The sequence below is a fragment of the Rhinolophus sinicus genome, chromosome 17 (genome assembly GCF_057876585.1).
Source record: "Rhinolophus sinicus isolate RSI-liver-muscle chromosome 17, RSI-T2T, whole genome shotgun sequence".
NCBI classification, from domain to species: Eukaryota; Metazoa; Chordata; class Mammalia; order Chiroptera; family Rhinolophidae; genus Rhinolophus; species Rhinolophus sinicus.
The window spans coordinates 129,755,755-129,776,723 of NC_142517.1; the positions used below are offsets into that span (position 1 = coordinate 129,755,755).

At 48.2% G+C, this 20,969-nt stretch overlaps 1 protein-coding gene across 8 annotated transcripts in view; it reads left to right on the forward strand.

Annotated features, from left to right (window-relative positions):
* MGAT5 (alpha-1,6-mannosylglycoprotein 6-beta-N-acetylglucosaminyltransferase) overlaps window positions 1–20,969 on the forward strand; it is a 323,438-nt gene that overhangs the window by 294,431 nt on the left and 8,038 nt on the right. For all 8 annotated transcript variants that reach the window (XM_019731135.3, XM_019731136.3, XM_019731137.3 and 5 more), the window contains 3 exons: window positions 506–622; window positions 6,065–6,139; window positions 16,405–16,562. In XM_019731135.3, coding sequence (XP_019586694.2) covers window positions 506–622; window positions 6,065–6,139; window positions 16,405–16,562 — 350 coding nt within the window. The remainder of the gene's footprint in view (window positions 1–505; window positions 623–6,064; window positions 6,140–16,404; window positions 16,563–20,969) is intronic.

The following is a 20,969-nucleotide window of genomic DNA, read 5'->3' on the forward strand; positions in this document are numbered from 1 at the left end:
GACATGGAGCCATCATCAGCTGTGCCTCTTGGATCTCATGGCCTCAGGCAGGGTTATGGCCCACATGCTACCCTCCGGGGACCCCCAGGGGACACTCCCAAGCCCTGAGGTCCCAGCTCAAAGGATCCAGGATAGCCCCAGGCATCTGTCTTTCAAAACATCCCACATGAAACTCTTGGTCCTCTAGGCAGGTGCTGCCTCAGTTTCTTTACCTGTACCTGTCAGTGCCATGCCTGTTCATCCAGATGGTTCTGTTAGACCCAATAAATGTTCCACTGGGTCCAAAAAAAAAATGACGTGGAGCCATCACTGTTTTATTGGCTGCTTATGGTTTGCTTAGGAGGTTTGGATCATCAAGAAAAAAGGACAAAAACGGTGTCTTATCTGTGTAAGTACAACTTGGTACCATGAAAAGCATCACACTTCACCTACCACCGAAGGTTTATTTTGTTTGTTTGTTTTTAAAGTGTGTGTGAGACTAAGGTGTCTGTCTTTCCCTTTTTAGCTGACATCTCAGCATCCTTATGCTGAAGTTTTCATCGGCCGGCCACACGTCTGGACCGTTGACCTCAGCAACCAGGAAGAAGTCGAGGACGCCGTGAAAGCAATTTTAAGTCAGAAGGTTGTTTCTTTTATTTCATTTTCCCCCATTTGTAATGTGAACAGGAGAGTATGGAAAGTATTCCTGGCCCTTTGTTTGAGTAATTAGAATGTTTCCATGTCAGCCTAACTCTGGAATTAGAAAATCGCCAAGCCATAGCATTCGGCCTGGGGATTTCATGGCTGTTCTCTGTGACACGGAAACAGAGCCGCTGTCCAGGTGTGTGTGGTTCTACAAAGCCTTTGGCCTGGCTCCTGGGTCCCAGACACAGTAGTCGGAGCTTGCTCCAGTGACCTAATTATGTAGCCCCCATAAAGATCTGAAAAGACAGACTTGCTCCCCTATAAAATGGTCAGGATAAGGAATATTTAAGGACATACTTTGTGTACAGAATGTTTTTATGTAGCATCTGTTTATTTGGTTTTCTACCTGAACATTTTCTAGAATTATGTAGAAGTAACTAGCATTGTTGGACTCTCCTGATCACTTCAGCAGACGTTTATTACGTACCTACTGCATGCAGAGCACCTTCTGAGCCACTCCAGGGGCCACTCACTTCTGTAAGCGTAATGGAGGCTGGCTCCCCGCCTGTAGGAAGCTTACCACCCATGGGGATGGCTTCAGTTATCCTCTCTCCTGATCCTGAGACTGCCCAGGACTCGAGCGGGGGCACCTGCCCTTGTACTCACCCTGTCAGGGCACGTTTTACACCCTGTTGCAGTTTTGTAAGAGAAGCTGTGTAAGTGTGGCACTGAAGGCAGGCTGGCGTCGCTGTAGGTGTGGGTTCCAGCTCTACCACTTCCTAGCAGCGTCCCCTCCGGCAGTTACTTCTGAGGCTCAGTGTCCTCATCTCTAATGTAGGCTTATATTATGTGCTTTAGGCACGTGTGCAGATTCAATATGATAGTGAATAGAAAGCCTTAAGCACAGTGTCTACCACATAGTATGTGTTTAGTCAACATTAGTATTACACGTGTAACGTTTCTGTCATTGACGGTCTGGATTTCCACCAGATGCTAAGAAACCTGAGAGCAGTGAACGTGCTTGTCCCACTGTTGTGTTCTCAAAGCCCAGCATAGTGATTTACCAAATGCCTGGCAAGAGGGGGGGGGTTGATGTTTGCAGGTGATGTGCAGTGCCAACAACAGCATGCAAAAGATCGAGGTGTGGAAGTGGGGAGAGCCTATTTTTGAAAATGCAGCATTGAGTTAAGTCTTATAGGATGAGGAGGAATTTGCAAAGTTAAACTGAGAAGGGCCCAGAGGGGCATGGGTTCCAGTACAGTGTAAGTAAAGGGAAGGTCTGGGAAAGCATGAATCCTCATGGAAAGAGCCACTGACCCACGTAAAAAGCCATCTCTCCCCTTTGGGAAACGAAATGTGGCCCCTTGAACTGCCAGTTTCAGCTGGCTCAGACCATCTCCAGGGCACAGCGAGGTGTCACCATGCCCTGCCCCCTTTGAAGAGGGTCTGGCTGTTGAGCTTTGGTGTAACTTCTCAGAGCTTCCCAGGAAGGACATGGACGGTCTCAATCCTGGTCTTAACAGTTTAGGGCAGACGCTGCGCAGACCTCCGGGGGCCAAGCCCAGAGAAGTGCTGAGTGGAGTGTGATTCTGCTGAGTGGCCTCAGAATTTCTTCTGCACACCCAGAGTTTCGCCACCCAGAAGTCATTCCTGTAGAGATCACACGCTTTTCTTCTTTCTTGAGTCTCCAAGTCCCAGAGTGTATTAGTTTGCTAGGGCTGCCATACCAAAGAACCACAAACTGGGTGGCTTAAACAACAGCAATGTGTTCTGAAGGCTGGAAGTCCGGAATTAAGATGTTGGCAGGGCCATGCTCCCTCTGAAGGAGGCCTCTAGTGGATGATCCTTGCTTGCCTCTTCCACTCTCTGGTGGCCTAGGTGTTCCTTTGCTTTCAGCTTCAGCACTTTTACCTCTATCTCCACCATCACATGGCGGTACATAAACGCTGAAAAGGGTACTGGGTTCTATCTGCTCGCTGTTACATGAGGCCACTCCGCACTCCATGGAACCTTTAGTGCTCCACATTTTAAAACACTGATCGACCCTTTCCACCTTATTCCAAAAAGCTATTTAAGGCCACTTAAGAAAAAAAAAAAGTAATTGTAGCTGATAGGTAGAGAGAATCTCTTTCTACACATCTAGATTCTTTCTGTACACTATTATGAGCTTTATCTTTGTTTAATCTTTATGAGCCTTATCACATTTAATCCTTTTTCAGTTGAGAAGATTAATATTTAAGTAAATTAAGTAATGTACTCAAGTTGGATTGACACCTAGGTCTTTCGGACTGACTAGTTTGTTAAGATAATATAAAACTAAAATGGGGAAAATGCATGAAATGAAGTAAAGGGAAAAATAAGAAGTAAGGAATGAGATTAATACAAAAACTATTGTCATTTAAGTCCTTACACTTGTTAGAAATGGGTCAGAAACCTGGTGCCAAGCTTTCTCATATTTAATTGCAAGATTTTAAATTACATGCCAATCAAAAAAGCAAGAAAACATGGCACATCACTGGGAGAAGAAACAGTTAATAAAACCAGGCCTCAGGATGGTCCAGATGTTGAAATTATCATACAGCAATTTTAAAATGCTAAGATAAATATATTGGTGAAAAAGGTGGATAACATCTGTGAAGAAATGGGGAATTTCAGCAGAAAAATGGAAACTTTTTAAAAGCCAAGTGAGAAAATGCTAATACTGAAAAATATAGTATCAGAAATAAAGACCTCTCTCTGTGAGCTTATCAGCAAGCTGTGTACAGCAGTGGAAAATATCAGTGAACTTGAAGATTTGTCAACAGAAATTATCCAAATTGCAACACAAAGAGAAATGGAGGAGAAAGTCGGAAGATAATGGAAAGTTTCCAAAGCCAGCACGTGCAACCTACAGGCATCCTTCCTGTGGCCATATGAGTGACAGTCCTTTTTCCACAAAGCAGATGACCAAGAACTTTTCTCCCTGCTTCTCCACAACTGGCCCTACTTGGGTTTCTCAGTGACTGCATGTGGTTTCAGTATTTCCTTTCATTCCATTCCCCAAAGAGACCTAGACTTGTTCCTGAAGGACTGTCATGCAAAAAACCTATCACACATACACCTTCAATCTGCATAACATCTCCTACATCAGAAGCTCGCCAGTACTCTTCATCCCCGAAGCCACGGATCTGGAGAGCTTTCCACACAGAGGGTCCTGCTCCTAAGCTCCCCAGCTCCTAGGACGGCTCATGCAACTCACGGTGGCAGAGAGGGCGTAAGGATACAATTTGTTTTTTTTTTTGTTTTTTTGGTTTTTTTCTTTCCATTTATAGGAAAATTGTTTGGCTTCATATCCTTTAAAACAGTGAACTGGGCCACAAAGCAATTAGTGAGTCAGCCTCCCTTTGGTTAAACTGGGTTTGGTTGCTAGGAGGACACAGGAAGAGCCATTTTTTTGTATTGCCATGCAATGAACCTTTGAATTAATTCACTTCCATTTCTAGTGATTGCCCTTTGGAATATGTTGTAGGAATTCAGCACAGTTCCTACCACATGACTGGATCTGTTGTATTCTTGACAGATGGCTACCGATGTTTATTTCACTCTAGAAATTCCACGTGTCCCCCTAGACATGAGCTTGATATGCCAAGTCCTCTGTTGTAGATAGTTTCTTTTTGTTTTTTCTATGAACCTTTGGAAGGAGACATATCTCTAGGCCAGTTATAGAAATCTTCTGGAATCACCTATGGGTTGAGTAAATATCCTTTAAAAGAAAAGCTTTACATTTGGTGTGAAAGGCTATGTCTGGTCAGAGAGGACACAGCAGGAGCAAAAGCTTGATATGAGAAGGCGCAAGCTTGGAACAAGGAAGTCGGTTTTTCAAATTGTGTTTGAACTCTTCAAAATGAACTACGGAGGAAAAGAATGACCTCTGTTCTTGCAGAATAGAATAGTCCTGCCCTGGTATTACAATACTTAAGGCTCAGCCTCTTTGAGCTCTGACTGAATGGATGTGGGCAGGGATGGTGGGACACACCCTGTGTGATGCACCATCTAGTTGTGCATTTGAAGATGTGTTACGAATTTAACAATGATGGTTGAAGACCTCAAATGTATTGTGTAAATCACACACAGAAAAAGGGGACAGGATACCCTGAAATGAACCTTTTGTGTGCTCACAGAAGGATGTCCTCTCTGTCAATTGTCCATTTTCAACAGGCCTCAACTCAGATGTTTTGTCCAGTTCTCCACTCCGTACATTCTAGATAGGCAAGTATAGACTTATGAGGGAGCTGGTGAAGGTTACCCCTCTATCCTGTTGCTGACAGTGCTCTCTGGGCTCTGTGTGACAGACTAGATGGCTGATGATTTTCTCCCAAGGGAGAGTGCCATTTCCGCTTGGCAATGCTAGCGAGCTGCCCCTGAAAGTAGAGGCTTCATCATGTTGTACAAGCGCTGTGCAGCAGAGATCAAACCCACATTTCTTCCCCTTCCCTTAGGTGTCACAATATTGATCAGGTTGCCTGCCCCACCCTAACAAAGCACCTTCTTGGTTTCCTGATGCCCTCAAAGTCGAGGCTCCTTCGTGTAGAAATGTCAAGGCTTTTGTGGGAAATCCAGTGGACCTCTGCCCAGCCTCCATAATCCTGAGCTCTACCCTCCTGCTGTCTTTCTTTGGTGTCTAATCTCACATTAGTCGCTCCACCCAGAACTTCCACATCTTGGTTTGCTAGAACCGTAGGTGGCCTAAAAAGCCCAGCATGAGCAGAAGTCTGCTATGACCTCCCAGAAGTCAAAGTTCACTTCTAGGTGAACTCTTCATGGTGCCTTATCACTGTTTTTCCACCACAGATTCTTTGGGTACATGTCAGTCTCACCTACGAACATAGAGCTATGCTTTTGTCATCGTCACGGGTCCTTACACCACTCATGTGCTTTTCTCAGAGCAGTGAGCATGAATTCATTCAACAGATGCTTGAATGAATGTTGCATTTCCACGTGTGCCACATTGCTCAGCACGGGTATACAGAGACAAGCCAGCAGCCATGGACCCCGCCCCCTGGGGCTTACCTTCGGAAAGTGGTTCTCCCTGTCTTTTGCTGAATGTCTCCTGTCTGCTAGACCCTGAACTAAGCATTGTACTTTTCCCCCCATGTAATCTTCACCACAGCTTTGAAGAAGGTTTTTCTTTTTGTCATGAAAACCTTTTCTTTTTTTTTTCTTCTATACATGAAAACCCGAGGCTCGGAGATGATAGATAATTGGCTCTGGATCCCATAATTAGTAAGGACCAGTGAGGTTGTGAACCCAGGTCTCTTGACTTCCAAGTTCATAGTCATAGCCCCTCATAAGGTTGACTGCTGCTGTTGGCACCTGAGTATGAGTGAATCAGTGGAGGTCTGGGTAAGTGGCGCATATTCTGTGTCCTCCTCTTTCGTGATACTGTGTTCTGTTTTCACAGATTGAGCCGTACATGCCATATGAATTCACATGCGAGGGGATGCTGCAGAGAATCAATGCTTTCATTGAAAAGCAGGTGAGACTCCTCACAAGTCCGTCTATCTTTGCTATGTCCTGCCTCCTGTTACTCTAGGGGGCCCTCATGAACCATTAAATCCTCACCATGTTCCCGGTTATTTTCCTGATTTGAAAGACTCCAGAAGTTGGATAATGGCTTGTTGGAATTCTAAAGCATATGCAGGCCACCCAAGGGAATCATTCTGTCCTTGGGGGAAGAATGTTCTCTTTGACAGTGGAAGGCCAATGGAAACTTACAGGAGAGACTGGGCGGTCAAGATGAAAACCTCCTTGACCATCAGACTTGTACTCTGATTGGGTTCTGGGGGGCATCACAGAGACTCGGGTGGGAAGGGGGACAGAGAGACAACTCTCTGGTCCTGCCTGATGGCCACTTCTCACCCTAAGAAAGGTAAGGACTGAACCCTGTGGTTTCTAAATATTCCTTTAATAGATGTTTGCTAATTCCAATTACGGTGTGACTTTCTAGTGGTTTTCAGACATCTTTTCAAACAGGACTCCTTTTCAAATGAAACATTACACGAAGCCTAAGTGTTTAAAAATGAATGAAATCAGGGCTTCCGTTCCAAAGCAGGGGAGGGTTCCCCAAGTTCCCTGACCCCAAGAGTGTGGCAGCGGTGGCTTGTGCTCGTGGAAAGGCCGAAAGTGCCATTGCCTTCGTTTGTAACACTGTAATTCCTTAGGCTTCAAAAGCAACACAGAGCTAGAAATAGGCAGACTGAGAACCCCTGTGGGGAGAGAAGTATGAACTTCTTGACCAGATTCCAGAAATAAGGGGCTCCTCTTGAAGGGCAAAGTAGAGTGTCTTGGGACGATCAAAGATCTTTACACAATAGAGGATGAGGATTGTGCAGACAGAAAATAGAAACGGTGTGTTGCACATGTTCATCGGCATAGATCGTAGGCCCAAGGTAGGTTTCAAAGGAACCTACAGACTGTGGTGAGCAGTGGACAGCTCTGGGCGCTGCTGTTGAGAGGACGAACTGTCGGGTATAAGCTTCGAAGCAGCATGTCTGATAATCTGATTTTTTGTTGGCCATCGCCAGCCACCTGGGTTCCAGGTTCACCACCTAGACTTTCTGGTTGTGTGACTTGGGTGTGTTCCTCAGCCTCTGTGTGCCTTAGTTTCCTCCCCCTATAAAATAAGGAGACTAATAGAGCCTCATAGGGCTGATGTGAGGATTAAATGAGCAAATAAATATGAAGTGCTTAGAACAGGGCTGGCACATAGGCTCAATACATGCAAACTAGTACCGATGATTACTTAATATGTCATGCATTATATAATACTATAGTATATGCTTATAGGAGCATGTTATATTATTGTTCTATAACGTGTAATAATGCTCATCAGACTTTACCGTGAGAGCTCAGCATTTGAATCAGTGTCTCATTCAATCTTTATGTGACACCTATATTAAGAATGATAGGATCATCACCCTAATTCTTCAGCCATTTACCTACAAGCTTTATGCCAGTGTGTACCAAGCTCATCACAGTGCAGCATCTCATCTGATCCCCAGGTAATCCTGGGAGGTGGCAGTAATAGCTCCATTCTCCAGATAATGGGAACTGAGACTTGCTGTGACAGGGCTCACAAATCATGGGATCAAAGCTTGATGCTGGGTTGGTCCAAGCCCAGCTGCACCAATGGCGTTGCACAACCCCAGGCCATGGCAGGTGGCCCAACTATACTTCCCATCTTTTTACCTCAAGAAGTTGCTGGCTCCTCCTGAAGGTGCAGGCAGGAGCTGCTGTCACCTCCTCTGGCGGTGAGTTTTCAGTATCACAGCACTTATTCCCGTCACGGGAAGCTGTCTGAGGTCTTACCAGGATCCTGCAGCTGCGTCTCAACCCCACCACTTTCCTGTCTCCACTTCCTCAGAGAGAATGGTTCCTCACCACCACATGGAAAAAGACTCTTTATCAAGTTCAGCTGAAGGCTTTTCTTTCTTTCTTCCTTAAGACTCTTGAATCCCTGCCAGTCCTTAAAAGTTCTCACATGGCCTGGTCTCTATAAATCCATTACTAGGTTTCCTTTCAAATAGAAAGGTCATGCTCCCCAGCAGACTTTGCTAAAAGGCTTGCATAATGCAGGGGCCAAGCCCAGCTTTCTCACCTCTAAATCTCAAGTGCCTCGCCCTCTGCCTGGCACACAGTAGGTGTGCAGTAACTCCCAGTTGAAGGAAGGAAGAAATGAGTGAAAGGGTGAGTGCATGTGCTTTCTATCCATGTGTACCAGGAACCATGCTCATCTTGGACCTTATGATTGGACAACATGTCCCAATAACCGTCTTCTGGAAACATGCTAATAGAACTGCCGTTTCACACCACCTCCTCGGTAGACTTTTCCACAGAGCTCTGGGGTTCACAGAAATGCGGAGTGTTCTTTCTTGCTTGCTCTTGTTCATTCATTCATCCACTCTGTGAATATGCAGCTGCATGCTGTGGACTGTGCTGGGCGTTGGGGAAGATGTCAAAGGACGAGTCCCTGTCCTCAGGTAGCTTCAAGTATCAGAGAAGCCAGTCAAGTCCACAGGCAGTGCCATTGGTACAGGTTACGCCCTGTAATAGTGATGTCACCAGGATGCTTTAGGGTCTCACAGCTCAGCCTGCGGGGTGGGGGCGGGGGGGAGAGTCTGTCCAGAAGTATTTGTAGGAAATGAGTCCTAAAGGCAATTGGGGCTACAGGGAAGACTGTACAAGTCAAGACACAAAGGCCTGGGGGGGAAATAAAGAGAAATTGTGGTGAATTACTGGAAGTTAGCTCTGAATGAACAGACGATGGGGGAGGATGAGGCTGGGGGAGGAAACGGATACTAAAATGGTGCCGAGGCTCAGCTGAAGAATTCAGGTTTGATTCTGGGACTATATATAAAGGTGTTAAGGCAGGATGAGGGCAGTGTTGTTGTCGGATTGCTCTGTTAGAAAAATCATGCTAAGGATCTTCTAGGCGTTTCTCATTAAACATTCTCCCAGAGCTGCTAAACAGGCAGTAGAGGCCCCTGTTGTGAGTTTATCCCGGGCCTCTGTGGAAGGCTTTACTGACGCCATAATGTTCCCCCAGCTCCGCAGGGAAGACAGAAAGCCGGAACTCCATTTGTTGACAGATCCAGTCTTCTGCCTCTAATGATTACCTCCAGGCCCAGTGTTTTGGAGCTATGGGTTTTGGTTTATTTTTTCAGCTAGAGGAATATCTCAAAGAACCATGAGACTGGAGAGAGGAGTATTTCTGGTATGAACAGGAAAGCCTCAAGCTCTGCAGAGGTGGTGACACCTCAAGCTTCCTGCCCCTGGAACTGTAGGAGCTGCACTTCTAATGAGGCAGATCTCTGCCTTGAACTCCTCCCTGTGATCTGCAGGGGAAGAAGGAAGCTTGTATCCCAGAATCCTTCAAAGTTGTCCATCACGGTCGCCCAAGGCAGCTGGAGCCAGAGGAAGCCAATTGATAGCAGTTGCAAAAGCCCCGCGCTTCAATGGACAGTTGAGTAGTTGATGGCAGGAGACCTACCTCATACCCAGCCAGCCCAGCTGGAGCACCCGAGAGAGAGAATCCTGGCTTTAGGAAAACCACTAGCTTTTTCCCCTAGTGTCCTCTCCTCCCTTTTACTATACTGAAAGTGTTGATTTGGTTGCATGCTCTCTTAAATCAGCTCTCCAGAAGACATGCTCTCTCCAGCAGCAGGGGGTGGGGTGGCAAGGCAAAAATCCCTTGTAATCTCAGATCAAGAGATCTGAGTGGGTCCCTAACCTGAGTGGATCCAGGCTGTTAAAGTTCTCATTATGCATTTTCTTGGGAAAGACTTAGGTATTTGCCTCAGGCCAGAGAATAGAGCAGGTTCCTTGGAAGGACCGGCAGTGTACAGATTTCCGAAAACCACACCTAGGCTCTTCAACCCTACTTTCTACTGCCCAGGAAGCCTCTAGAAGTATACAGGATAATTATGCTCATATTATTTTGCAAAGAGCTGTGTAATTCACATGAAAAGCATTCTGGAGAAATGGAGGGAGAAAAAGAGTTAGCTCCAAGAGCCTGTGTGGAATCAGCTTTAAGTCTGGGGAAATCTTACTCATCGAAGCTCATCTTGAACTCCCTGGGGCGTGTTCTCAGTGCAAGGGCAAGCCTAGTCGTGAATCTGGATTGGGGGGGGGGGGGGAATGGTAGTGGTGACAGGTTGCAGGGAAAGAAGAAAAGGTATTAAGGGGAGAGGTTGTCACTAGCTTGGGGAATGGTTGCTCGTTTGAAAACTCAGCACTGCTGTTTGCCTTGCCATTCCTGACCCCAGAGAGACTGGGCAGGTAATGAGCTGGCCCTGGAACCTGGAGACAGGCTTTGCCCCCACTCTCTTTGTGACCTTGGGCAAGTTTCCTCACCTCTCTGTGCTATTTCTCTCCTGTGCAATGGAGATAATACTACCTACCCCACAGGTTGAGGGAGGACTTAATAGATTAATACATGTTTAGGGCTGAAACAGTGCCTGGCTCAGAATAGGTCCTCTGAAAGCCTTAGTCAGCTATTTGCTGTTGCAGGAGCCAAAAAAACCAAACAAGGTATCTTTTATCAAACAACTTTATTGAAATGTTATTTGCAGATCATAAAATTCACTCCAAGTATGAGTACAATTCAGTGATTTTTTTTTTTTTTTTTTTTTAGCAAATTGATAAAGTTGTTCAGTTACCACCACAGTCTAGTTTTATAACAAATCCATCACCCAATAAAAGCTCTTTTGTGCCTGTTTGCCTTCAGTCCTATCTGCCTTTGCTGGAGATTTCTGGCTTCTTTTACTCAACATAATGTTTGTGAGGTTCGTGCACGTTGTAGCATGTATCAGTGCTTTATTCCTTTTTTATTGCTGACTTGTATCCCACTGTATGGCTAGACCATAGTTTGTTTATCCATTCACCCGTTGATGGCCGTTTGGGTTGTTTCCATTTTTTGGCTGTTGTGAAGAGTGCTGTTTGTGAACCTTTGCTCATATGTTCTCCGTGCTTCTGGGCAGACGCCTGGTAGGAGAAGGGGATGGAAGGTGAGAGGTGTGTGTCTTAACTGTTTCAAGAATGAGCTTGTCCTGTTGATTTGCGTGTGTACACACCATCCATGGTGACTAGTCACCACAGCTGTTTCCCAGCCACCTTCTCTGTTGCCCTGTGGAAAAACAAATTCACTCCCTGCCACTGGGAACCAGCCCTAGGGGCCACCTGTGGACAAAGTTCACTCTTTCTGAGGACGGCACAGGCTAAGCATGGTGAGTACCAACAGGCAATGAAATACGTTTAACCTGATCAGTCAGTCAATATTTATTGAACACTTTCTGTGTCAGGGCCTGGATTTCCCAGCTATAACATAAAGAACAAATGTATCTCTTACCCCTCAAATACCTGTCTGAACTTGGCCCACCCCCAGTTTCATGACCTAGAACCTGTCTCCACCCCTTCTCTTGGCAAATTTCTGACCTTACTTCCTCTGGATCCTGCTTCTAGACCTGCATTTGTGCCTGTCTTTTTGGATCCAGACAATACGAGTTTCCACAGAAATCCACTTGTACCTGATATGTTCTAGACATAGTAACTCTATTAAAGGTATGGCCAGGACTGGGTGGGGGTACACGGTTTGTAGTTAAGATCCCATCACCTAGAGGTAAGCCAGCCCCTCCACCAGTGCCTCCCTCCTGGGGAACAGCCCATTCCCCCATCTCCTCTAGCTCCTTTGGTGTTTTTGCCAATAACATTTTCTCCATGTTGTTACTTAGCCTTTGTTACTTCTGTTTCACAATAAGTTGTGTTCATGTGTTCAGAATATTGCTTTTTCTCGTAAATGTGTTGATTAATAAACCTTTGTTATTACAGTTACTGCAGGCAATTTTCAGTATAGTGAAGCAAATTTAGGGAAATTTGGTGACTGGCTGAAACAATTGTTAGAGAGGAATGCAGGTGTCCTGTGTCCTGAGTGGGCTTGTTCAGCAGATTGGAAATTACTGTTTATGTCTCATTCTGTCTGTATAAAGACTCTCTTCAATTAGAATATAGTCCTTTTCTACTTCTAGCAAAGCCCCAGGAAGCCAAACCATTCAGTTGCAGCTCTTTGTTGAACGCCAGTTGTCTGCAAAGCACCATGTTAGTGATAAACCACTAACTTCTATTCAGCCTATAAAACCCAGCTTAGAAGTCCCTATTTTCTCGAAGCCTTCTCCGATTGCTACCACCATCACCCTTCCCCTGTCCTCTGCGTGACCTGTGCATTCTTGTTTGGACATCCATTTTGTACTGTTCTTTAATTTTTTAAATGTCGACCTCTCTTACTGTGCACTGTGCATGGAGTCTTTGAGCCCAGAGACTGTGTTTCATTCATGTTCATATTTCTAGCCCATAGCAAAGGCTGTAATAGCCATCTGTCAAGTTTTGAACAGGTGAATGAGAAAAGCTTCAAAGCCTGCATATAAGCCATGAGTATTTCATGGAGGTTTGCTGAACAGAGATGCCTGCGTCTGGTCTGAGCCATCATCTGCCCCCTCCATTGTCACATAGCTTCCTGGCCCTCTGCTTTTGCTTCTGCTCCTGCTCTCTGTTCTCAGCACTGCAGAGTCTGTCACCCCTCTGCCCAGAACTCTCTAGGGGCTTCCATCTCACGCTGAGGAAAAGCCAAAGCTTTTACATGGACCCCCAAAGCTCCCAGGGACATCCCAGACCCTGTCTCTGCCAACTTCCAGCCCCCAACGCACACCTCTGCTCAAGCCACATGGAATTCCCTGCTCCTCCTGGAAACTGCTCGACACCCCGCTGTCAGAGCCTCTGCCCTTGGTTTGGCTCTGTCAGGAATGTTCTTCCCAGATACTTGCATGGCTCACTGCTTTGCTTTCTCAGGTCTTTTCTCAAGTGTCTCCTTCTCAGTGATGCCTTACCTAGACACCCTCTCCCCCAAGTCTTGATTCCTCTTCCTTACTTTGTTCTTTTCTAGAGCACGTACCACCTTTTACCATGTTATAGATATAATTTACTTGTTTTTCTGTCTCCCTCCTTGAAAATAAACTGTGAAGGTGGGGTTTTGTCCCCCCTCCCTTTTTTCCCCCTCTGAGTCACCAAAGGGTCTAAAAAATCCCTTGTACATAGTAACAGTAAGAGCTACCTGTAGATAGTGTTATTTATGTCAGGCACTTTTCTGAGCATTTTACACATTATAATTAATTTAATCTCCTCTACAGCTCTGTGAGGTAGCAATTGATGTGTTCTGCATTTTACAGGTGAGGAAACTGAGGCATAGAAAGATTATGTCCTAGCTCTGCACCCTTATGCTTTTCTGCTTCTTAGCAAGTATTTTGTTGAATGAATGAATGAGTGAATGAATGAATGAGTGCTTACAACGAGGGAGCAAGGCAAGTTGGCTTTGTGCTGTTATCCTATGCTGAGCTTGATTGAAGCAGAAGACCTGTAGCTTTCCATGAGCACCCAGTGGGGCTTGACCTAGAGATGAGAAGAGGCTTACGCTACAGATGTGCCCGGTCAACAGCTGGGCAGCGATGGCTCTCATGGATGAATTGTCATACATACTCCAAGCAACTCAACTTTCACGTCTGCCATGGCTGCAAATAATGGCCTACCGCAGAATACTATAACATCTCTAGTTGCCTTCCTAAAAGTCACCTCATTTTATCTTACAGGAATTATATAAGCACTGAAGGACCTATGGTATTCTCTCCATTTAGATGTGAAAGTAGGCAGAGAAAGCCCCTGGCTGGGGGCCAGAATCATTACCCAGATCCCCAGGCTCCCTCCTGCCTTACTTGGTGCCATGCATACTGGAGACACCCTCAGGCCTCCCTCTGTTCAATTTTATCACCTTCAGCCTTCCCAGATGGTTCACCAAACCTTAAGAAGGTCCTGCTGCTATTTGTGCTATTTTCCAATCCTACTGACCCCCAAACAGACTACTGAGAGGATACCAGCCACCCCGTGGTGAGCCGTGGGCAAGCGTGACTTGGGGCTCAAGGTCAGGTGTAACTGAGCTAAGCTCGCCTATTGAAGGGCATCTCAGAAAGGGCAGCTGCAGAGTTTACTAAGCAGTGAGCAAATAGGGCACATCCTGCCTGCATCAGAGCCTTGAGGGCACTTGTTTGTGCAGACCTCACGCGCCATCCTGCCCAGCCCGCACCAGGTGCAGGGCTGCCCCAGCTGCTGCAGATGCCAACACTGCCGTGCCCCCAACCCCTGTACAGGACACAGGCGACCCCTCTCTGGAGGGACAAGCGGAGAGTGATGAGGTTAGTGCAGTACCTGCTGTTTGCCAGCCTTCCACTCAGTTATATCACTTAGTCTGTTAGCAGCACAGGAAGCTGAGGCTTCAGAAAGTTACCCAAAGGTTCAGAGAGGCAAGATGTACCCTCGGGGCCTGCTGCCTGCAGAGCCTGGGATGCCTTTCTCTTTGTTCTGTTTTTGTCTTTTTGCTCACTTAATAGCAATACAAGCACAGGTTTTTTTAAAAATGCAAATGTATGGAAGGCCGCTCCTGGATGCAGCCCGGCCTTGCATTCTGGGGCTGCACCCACTGCTGCTAAGGGACCCTTTTGCCCCACCTGCAGTGCTCCAGGTGACAAACAGGGCAGGGAATGAACCCTCTCCTCTGCCTGCACCGGTTCTGAGATTTTTCATCAGCTCCTCATCCACACAGAGCAGGGAAAGGACACAGGAAAAATGAAATATTCCATAAAGACATATACTGAAAAGTAAATTTCCCTACCACTCCTGCCCCTGGGACTCCGTTTCCCTTCTCAGCGGCACCCATGCCGAGCAGAGATATTCTTGCAGGAGCAAATGCGTGTTTATTGTATCTTCCCATCTCCTCCCTCGTGCTTAACACAAATGGAAACACATTCTACACCATCCTTCACACGGCTGCTTTCCCTTCTCAGTAGGTCCTGGAGCCTGTTTCCATGTCAGCGCGTAGAAACCTATTGCATTTTTTTGTGTGTTACTATTTGTATTTCAACAGTTACCTATTTAAATACAACCTCCAGATTGTTTCGTGTCTTCTGCTTCTACTCTGACAATACGGTTGTGATATCCTGTGTAGGCTTCTTTGCACCGCGTGTCCCTGTATGTCTGTAGAGTGAATTCCTTCAAGTGGAATTCAGAGCCCAGGATCCTAACCGCCACTGTTGGGGGCCAGTTCAGCCTAAACGGAGTTCAGGTTGGCTCTTCGGGTCTCCTGGACAGCACCTTCCACAGTTTGGCTGGTCTGGGGATTCAAAGGACAGTGTGTGAGCAGAGCGAGTTCTGGTGCCAGTGGCGCATGAGTTCCCACCACCGGGACCTACCTGCTCAGGGTAAATGGAAGCTGGGGTCCCAGGTCACAGAGTTTCCCGCTCCTCCCCTCCCTTTGCCCAGTCCCACTCCATCTTTCTTCTCAGCACCCAGGCTGCTTGCTCATCATCACGCTGCACAGGGTGCTTCCTGGTCCTCCACCCACCCCAGGTCCTACTTGGACAGGCTGGTTTCCTCCACTCCCTCAGACCCCGGGATGGCTGGCCCGGCCCCATTCTGAGCTCCCCACACACCTGCTGTGCTTGGAGGCGCCTCTCTTTGAGGGTGTGCCAGGTTACTTCACATCCTATCACGCATCCTCAGTGCTTTTCTAGCTGTTGAATTGCAATTCTAGCTGTGGTATTGCAATTATTTTCCACCAACAAGCCCGGAGCCCCTCCCCAGGCCACTGGCTCGTGAGAGGTTCTGTCAGCAGTGCCTGCAGACACCTCGTGTGCGTCTTCACTTCAGCAGGTTGAAAGTCATGTTCACAAAAGTGTCATATTAGGTAACTGCCAATTAGGTAGACACTGAAATGTCTTTGGAATTAGAGTGGGGAAAACAGAACAGCTGGTGAAGGTGGGCCTGGAGATGGGCTGTCTAAGGGGGAGGCTTTAAATAGCTGGATTGCGTCATTGTCGAGGGTAATAGTAATGACTAGCCACTGACACTGGCAGCCCCGGGGCTATGCCCGTGACGTGGGTTCCTGCTGCCCCTCGAGCCCCGTATTGGGGACACTGCTGCTGTCCTCTTTCGCAGATGAGGAAACTGGTGGGTAGAGGTGAAGAGCCGCCCATGGACACGTTCTGGCTGAGCCCAATTCCACCCCAAGTCTGTGGGGCTCCCACCTCCACCCCTTCACTGCTCTCACATCGGGTGGCCTCCCCTTGGGGGGGGGACTGCTTGGCAAGCTGGGGTTCCCCACTTGCACCCTCGGTCCCTTGGCTGAAGGCTTCATTGTCATTCTAGGACTTCTGCCATGGACAAGTAATGTGGCCACCCCTCAGTGCCCTGCAGGTGAAGCTTGCTGAGCCCGGGCAGTCCTGCAAGCAGGTGTGCCAGGAGAACCAGCTCATCTGTGAGCCTTCTTTCTTCCAGCATCTCAACAAAGACAAAGACTTGCTGAAGTAAGTGCTGGGTGGGCGGTGCCTCAGGCTCCAGCTTGCGTCTGGGTTAGGTGGGTTGAGAAGGACGAAGTTCTTGTTCCCCGGCTTGTGGGCTGCTGGGAAAAGACGTGGGAAGGGGAGCAGGTAGCAGCATGATTGCCCCCCCCCCAAGAGAAAGTGAGCCCAGCATTGTTATGGTTAGGTAGGTCACCTGGCATGCTGATATATTTAGAATTCAAATGGAGGTGTTGTGTTTGCATCAATAATGCCATGTCTGTGTTTGGAGATTGTGAGGGGTGTTCAGTTTGGTTAATGTTATACCCAAGAACCATCGGAGCAGAGGTGGGCACAGAATCATAGCATAAACGGACCTGGCCCTGGGGAGCCCTGGCAGTCGCCAGGTCCCCAGGTGGCCCCCCAGCAGAGTCTGGGCAGTGCAAGCAGTGGATGATAGTCTTCCACCCCAGAGTCAGGAAGGAATGAGAAATAGGGGCAAGGAGCTGGCACACAACTGCCCACAGCGGAGTCCATCGCCTCCTTCCCCCACTGCAGCCCTGGCACCTTTTGTACCTTTTTCCCGCACCTCTGGAACGTGGGGCACTGCAGGGGCCTGAGCCAGGCAGCTTAGCAGGAGGTGGCCGGAAAGACAGGCCAGAGCTGCACCCAGGTGGGGCCGTCTGTGGTGCTTGAACTTGTGCCCTCGTGCTTGCATTACTCTTGCAGATGCTATTCTCTTCCCTTTGCAGGAGCATTTTGAGTCTGGCCCTTGCAGTTCCCAAATTTCCATGGGAGGTTTCTGCTGGCCTCTGACTCAAACGACCCCCTTTCAATCTCCCCATTTTTATTACGCCTCACCCTGGACCACCTATTGCTTAATTAAAATTACCTAATTCCCACCCCCAGCTGAATAGCTCCAATTAGGTGTTTTCCCCTAAAAAAAGATATTTGCTATCCCCACCCTAGATATTCAGTAGAGTGGTGGTACAGTCCTAGGCTTGAAGAGGATGCTGAAGGAATGGAGGGGGTTCAGGGCCCGAGGCTTGCCCGTGCCCTGTTCTGGCTCCATGCCCTGTTAGAGAACGCAGTTGGCCACTGTGGTTATCTGTGCGCAGTTGTCTGAGCTGGCCTGGAACGCCTGTCAGTCTTATTCAAAAGTGTATAAAACCCTTTTTTGAAAGTACCTGAGAACTGACTATGGGTGGTGAACACACAATGAGATTTATAGATGATGTAATACAGAATTGTACACCGGAAATCTATGTAATTGTACTAACAATTGTCACGCCAATAAATTAAAAAGAAAGAAAGTACCTGGCCTCTAGCATCTCAGCCGCAGGGAAGCTCTCCTGAGGGAGGACATCGGCGATGCTGTTTTTCCCGTGAAGACCAAGTTCAGAGGTTGCCTTGACTCAACATCAAAACAAATGCCAGGCTAGGAGAGAGTCGGTGTGGTGCCCTGCTCTGCCACCAGTGAAACTGTTAGAGGGAGGGGTGCCCAGATGTTTATGGAACGTCTGTAATGGTACGAGAAGCTTCCATTTCCATAGCACGTGTCCTGAGCTCGGGGGTGCCAGCAGGACCCTCCCCTGGCACCTGCTGCAGACGCTCGTATAGCAAGGTGGCTTTTTGAGAACCTCGAGTATCTCTCTCTGTATCAGAGCCTGCATCCTCTGGGGGTACACTAGGGACTGGACACACAGAACTGTCTACGGCAGCACCGCCCCCACCCTCTGAAGGAGGAAACGAGATGCTGCAGCCTGGGAGTGGAACCCAAACAGCCGTCCTCAGCAGTGGTCCTTCCCGGTCAGGCAGGAGTCAGGGTCGCTGTGAGTCCCGAGACCAGGGCCTGGCTCCCCTAGCATGGGGCCGCACACAGCCGGCCAGTGTCTAGGGCACAGGACCAGATCCTCCGGAGGGACAGGAAGCAGAGCCAATAGGCTGGTTTTCTCTGTTCCCTCCATTTTCTCACCTATAAAATGGGAGCATCCTGAGTGATGCTGAGATACTGTGCAGCCAGTGCTGAAGATAGAGCAGGACGGCCCCTCTTCCAGAGACTTCCGGGCAGTGGGGCCAGCGGGAGGCCACCAGGCCAAGACAGAAAAGCCAGGCCATGTGCCAGGGGATTGCTTAACAGCCCCTCCCCCCATCGTAGATATGTGGGTTTTCTTCCTAGGAGGCTGCAGTGAATGCTAATTTTGCAATTAAGCTGCCTGAAATTAATGCTCTGAGCATCAGAGACCTATTGAATATGTTGTCCCCGCACTTGTAAATATTGATAATGTTGCAAACCCCCAGCTCTCTGGCAGCCTGCTGAGGGCCTCCTCGGTGTGGCCGTCCTGGCACACCCGTATTCATGGCCAATTGGCTGTGAGCTGCTCCTACAGCCTGTGCTGCTTTCTCTTCTCCGACTTGCCGGTCTGGATTGTGACATGAATGAGGTCCTTTGGAGCGTCCCATGCTGTCATCTTGAATCGGGGAGTCAAGCAGCTGGTCTTGGAGCTCCTGTTCCTGCAGGGCGTGGCATACGTGTTAGAGGGGTGACCACAAACTCCTGTGCACAGAGCATGCGTGATTCAAGGGGGTCCTGACCTGACCCAGACCAGAAGGCAGAGGCCCCGGGTCGTCTATGACGATGTGACCCAGTCGGGAGGACCTTGGCTAGTGTGTTCATGTGAGACCTCGTTTGTCATTTTGCTACCTTTTCAAGTTGTGGCTTCTAAAATATGGAGGGTGCCCAAAAAACTGTGTACGCATTTTAAGAAAGGAAAAAACTGTATTAAAATTGTCATACTCAATATATACCGGTAACAAAAGATGAATACAAGTCACGTTTGACTTCTGCAATGACAAGAGGTGCTCAAAGTGGTTACCGTCAGGGTTATTTTAATACAGTTTTTTCCTTTCTTAAAATGTATATACATTTTTGTGACACCCTCCGTATTAGTTTATTGAGTTTGGGGGAATTCCAAACTGTGAAATCTAGACTGTGAGCACTTCGGCGCCTGAGAGAAGGGAGGTGGCCGAGTCACAATGGAGCTTGGGGCACTTGGCCCACATAGAGTTGGAATAAGCAGGGCAGGGGTGAGGGAGGAAGGGAACGCTCGTGCAGGGAAGATGGGAGGCGTAGGCCAGCTCCCATCCCTTCGTCCTGTGTGAGGCTCTGTGTCAGGAGGGTTGGGCAGCTTTTGTCCTCTCAGGAAGTTGGGGCCCCAGGGGAAGGTAGGCCTTTGCCCTTTTATTCTTCTTCAAGGCTATACAGTGGAAGCCGAGGGCTGATGTGCCTCAGAAGCCCCAACTCGCATCCTGTAAGAGAAGCTATTCAGGCCAGCTGGAGAGGTCAGCAGCACAGGCTGCAGAAAGGAAACGGCACACTGTGCCAGGGGTCTCTGAACGGGTGTGAGAGAGTATGTGTGTGTCCGAGAGAGATAGAGAGAGAAAATATGTGTGAGGCAGTCAGCCCAGAATCCAAGAAGCAGGAAGTGACATGTGAGCCCTGGAAAGGCAAGGGGTCAGCCCCCAGGTCGGGAATGAGGCTTGCTGGCTGTGGAGGCTGTCTGTGGAAGTCACCTCCCCTCCGATTTCTCCTGCTCACTAATGAAACAAGGACGATGGATGGCCTTCCTGACTGCCCAGGGATATGGGACAGGGACCTGCACGCTAATCAAAGAGAGCTCCCTGGGGGACAGGGAGTTGGATGGCATCCGGAGCCCTGTGTGCCCCTGGCACGGTGTCAAGTGAACAGTTGGGGAGCTGCCTCGTGGTGGGTTGCCTGTGGTTCTGGGAACATATGCTGTTTGAGCACTTTATGGTGGTCTTTGGCCATGGTCCTTGGCCAGGCTGCTTCCACTGTGACCAGCTGAGATGTGCTCACAGACTCGTACATAAGTGTGCCCCCGCCCTCCGAGGATGTGCCTGCAGTCTGAGTCCAGGGGACCTGGGACGGGAGCAGGAGGGTTTCTTCATGGCTCCTGACAATTACACCCCTTGCCATGGGGTCTGAGACTAATTGTAGAGATTTCCACGCTCCTGGTTAGCAGTGTATCAGGCAGATGGCTTAAGTTAAGACATAGCAGCTGCTATAATTCACCTAAATAAATAGCATAAGCATAACTCTGTTTCCCAAGGCCACATTCCATATGGAAACTTTTAATGCACGCGTGAGCTCTGAAGATCCCTTTCTATGAGTTGGCCAGTAGGGGAGTCCCGTGGAGGACCTAGAAGCACCACATCTCTGACTCATTTTCCTTTAGGAAATCCATAAAACCGCCACTTCCTGGCCTCGCCGTCATGGCCCATGACCTTAACCCTCTGGGTGTTGCCATCTCCCTGCTGGCCGGCCAAGACTAGAGGCATTAGGGCGTGTAGAGAAGCCGCACAGCTCCCTGCTGACTGCAGGAGCGAGATAAGGGGGTGCTTCCCTTCTGAGCA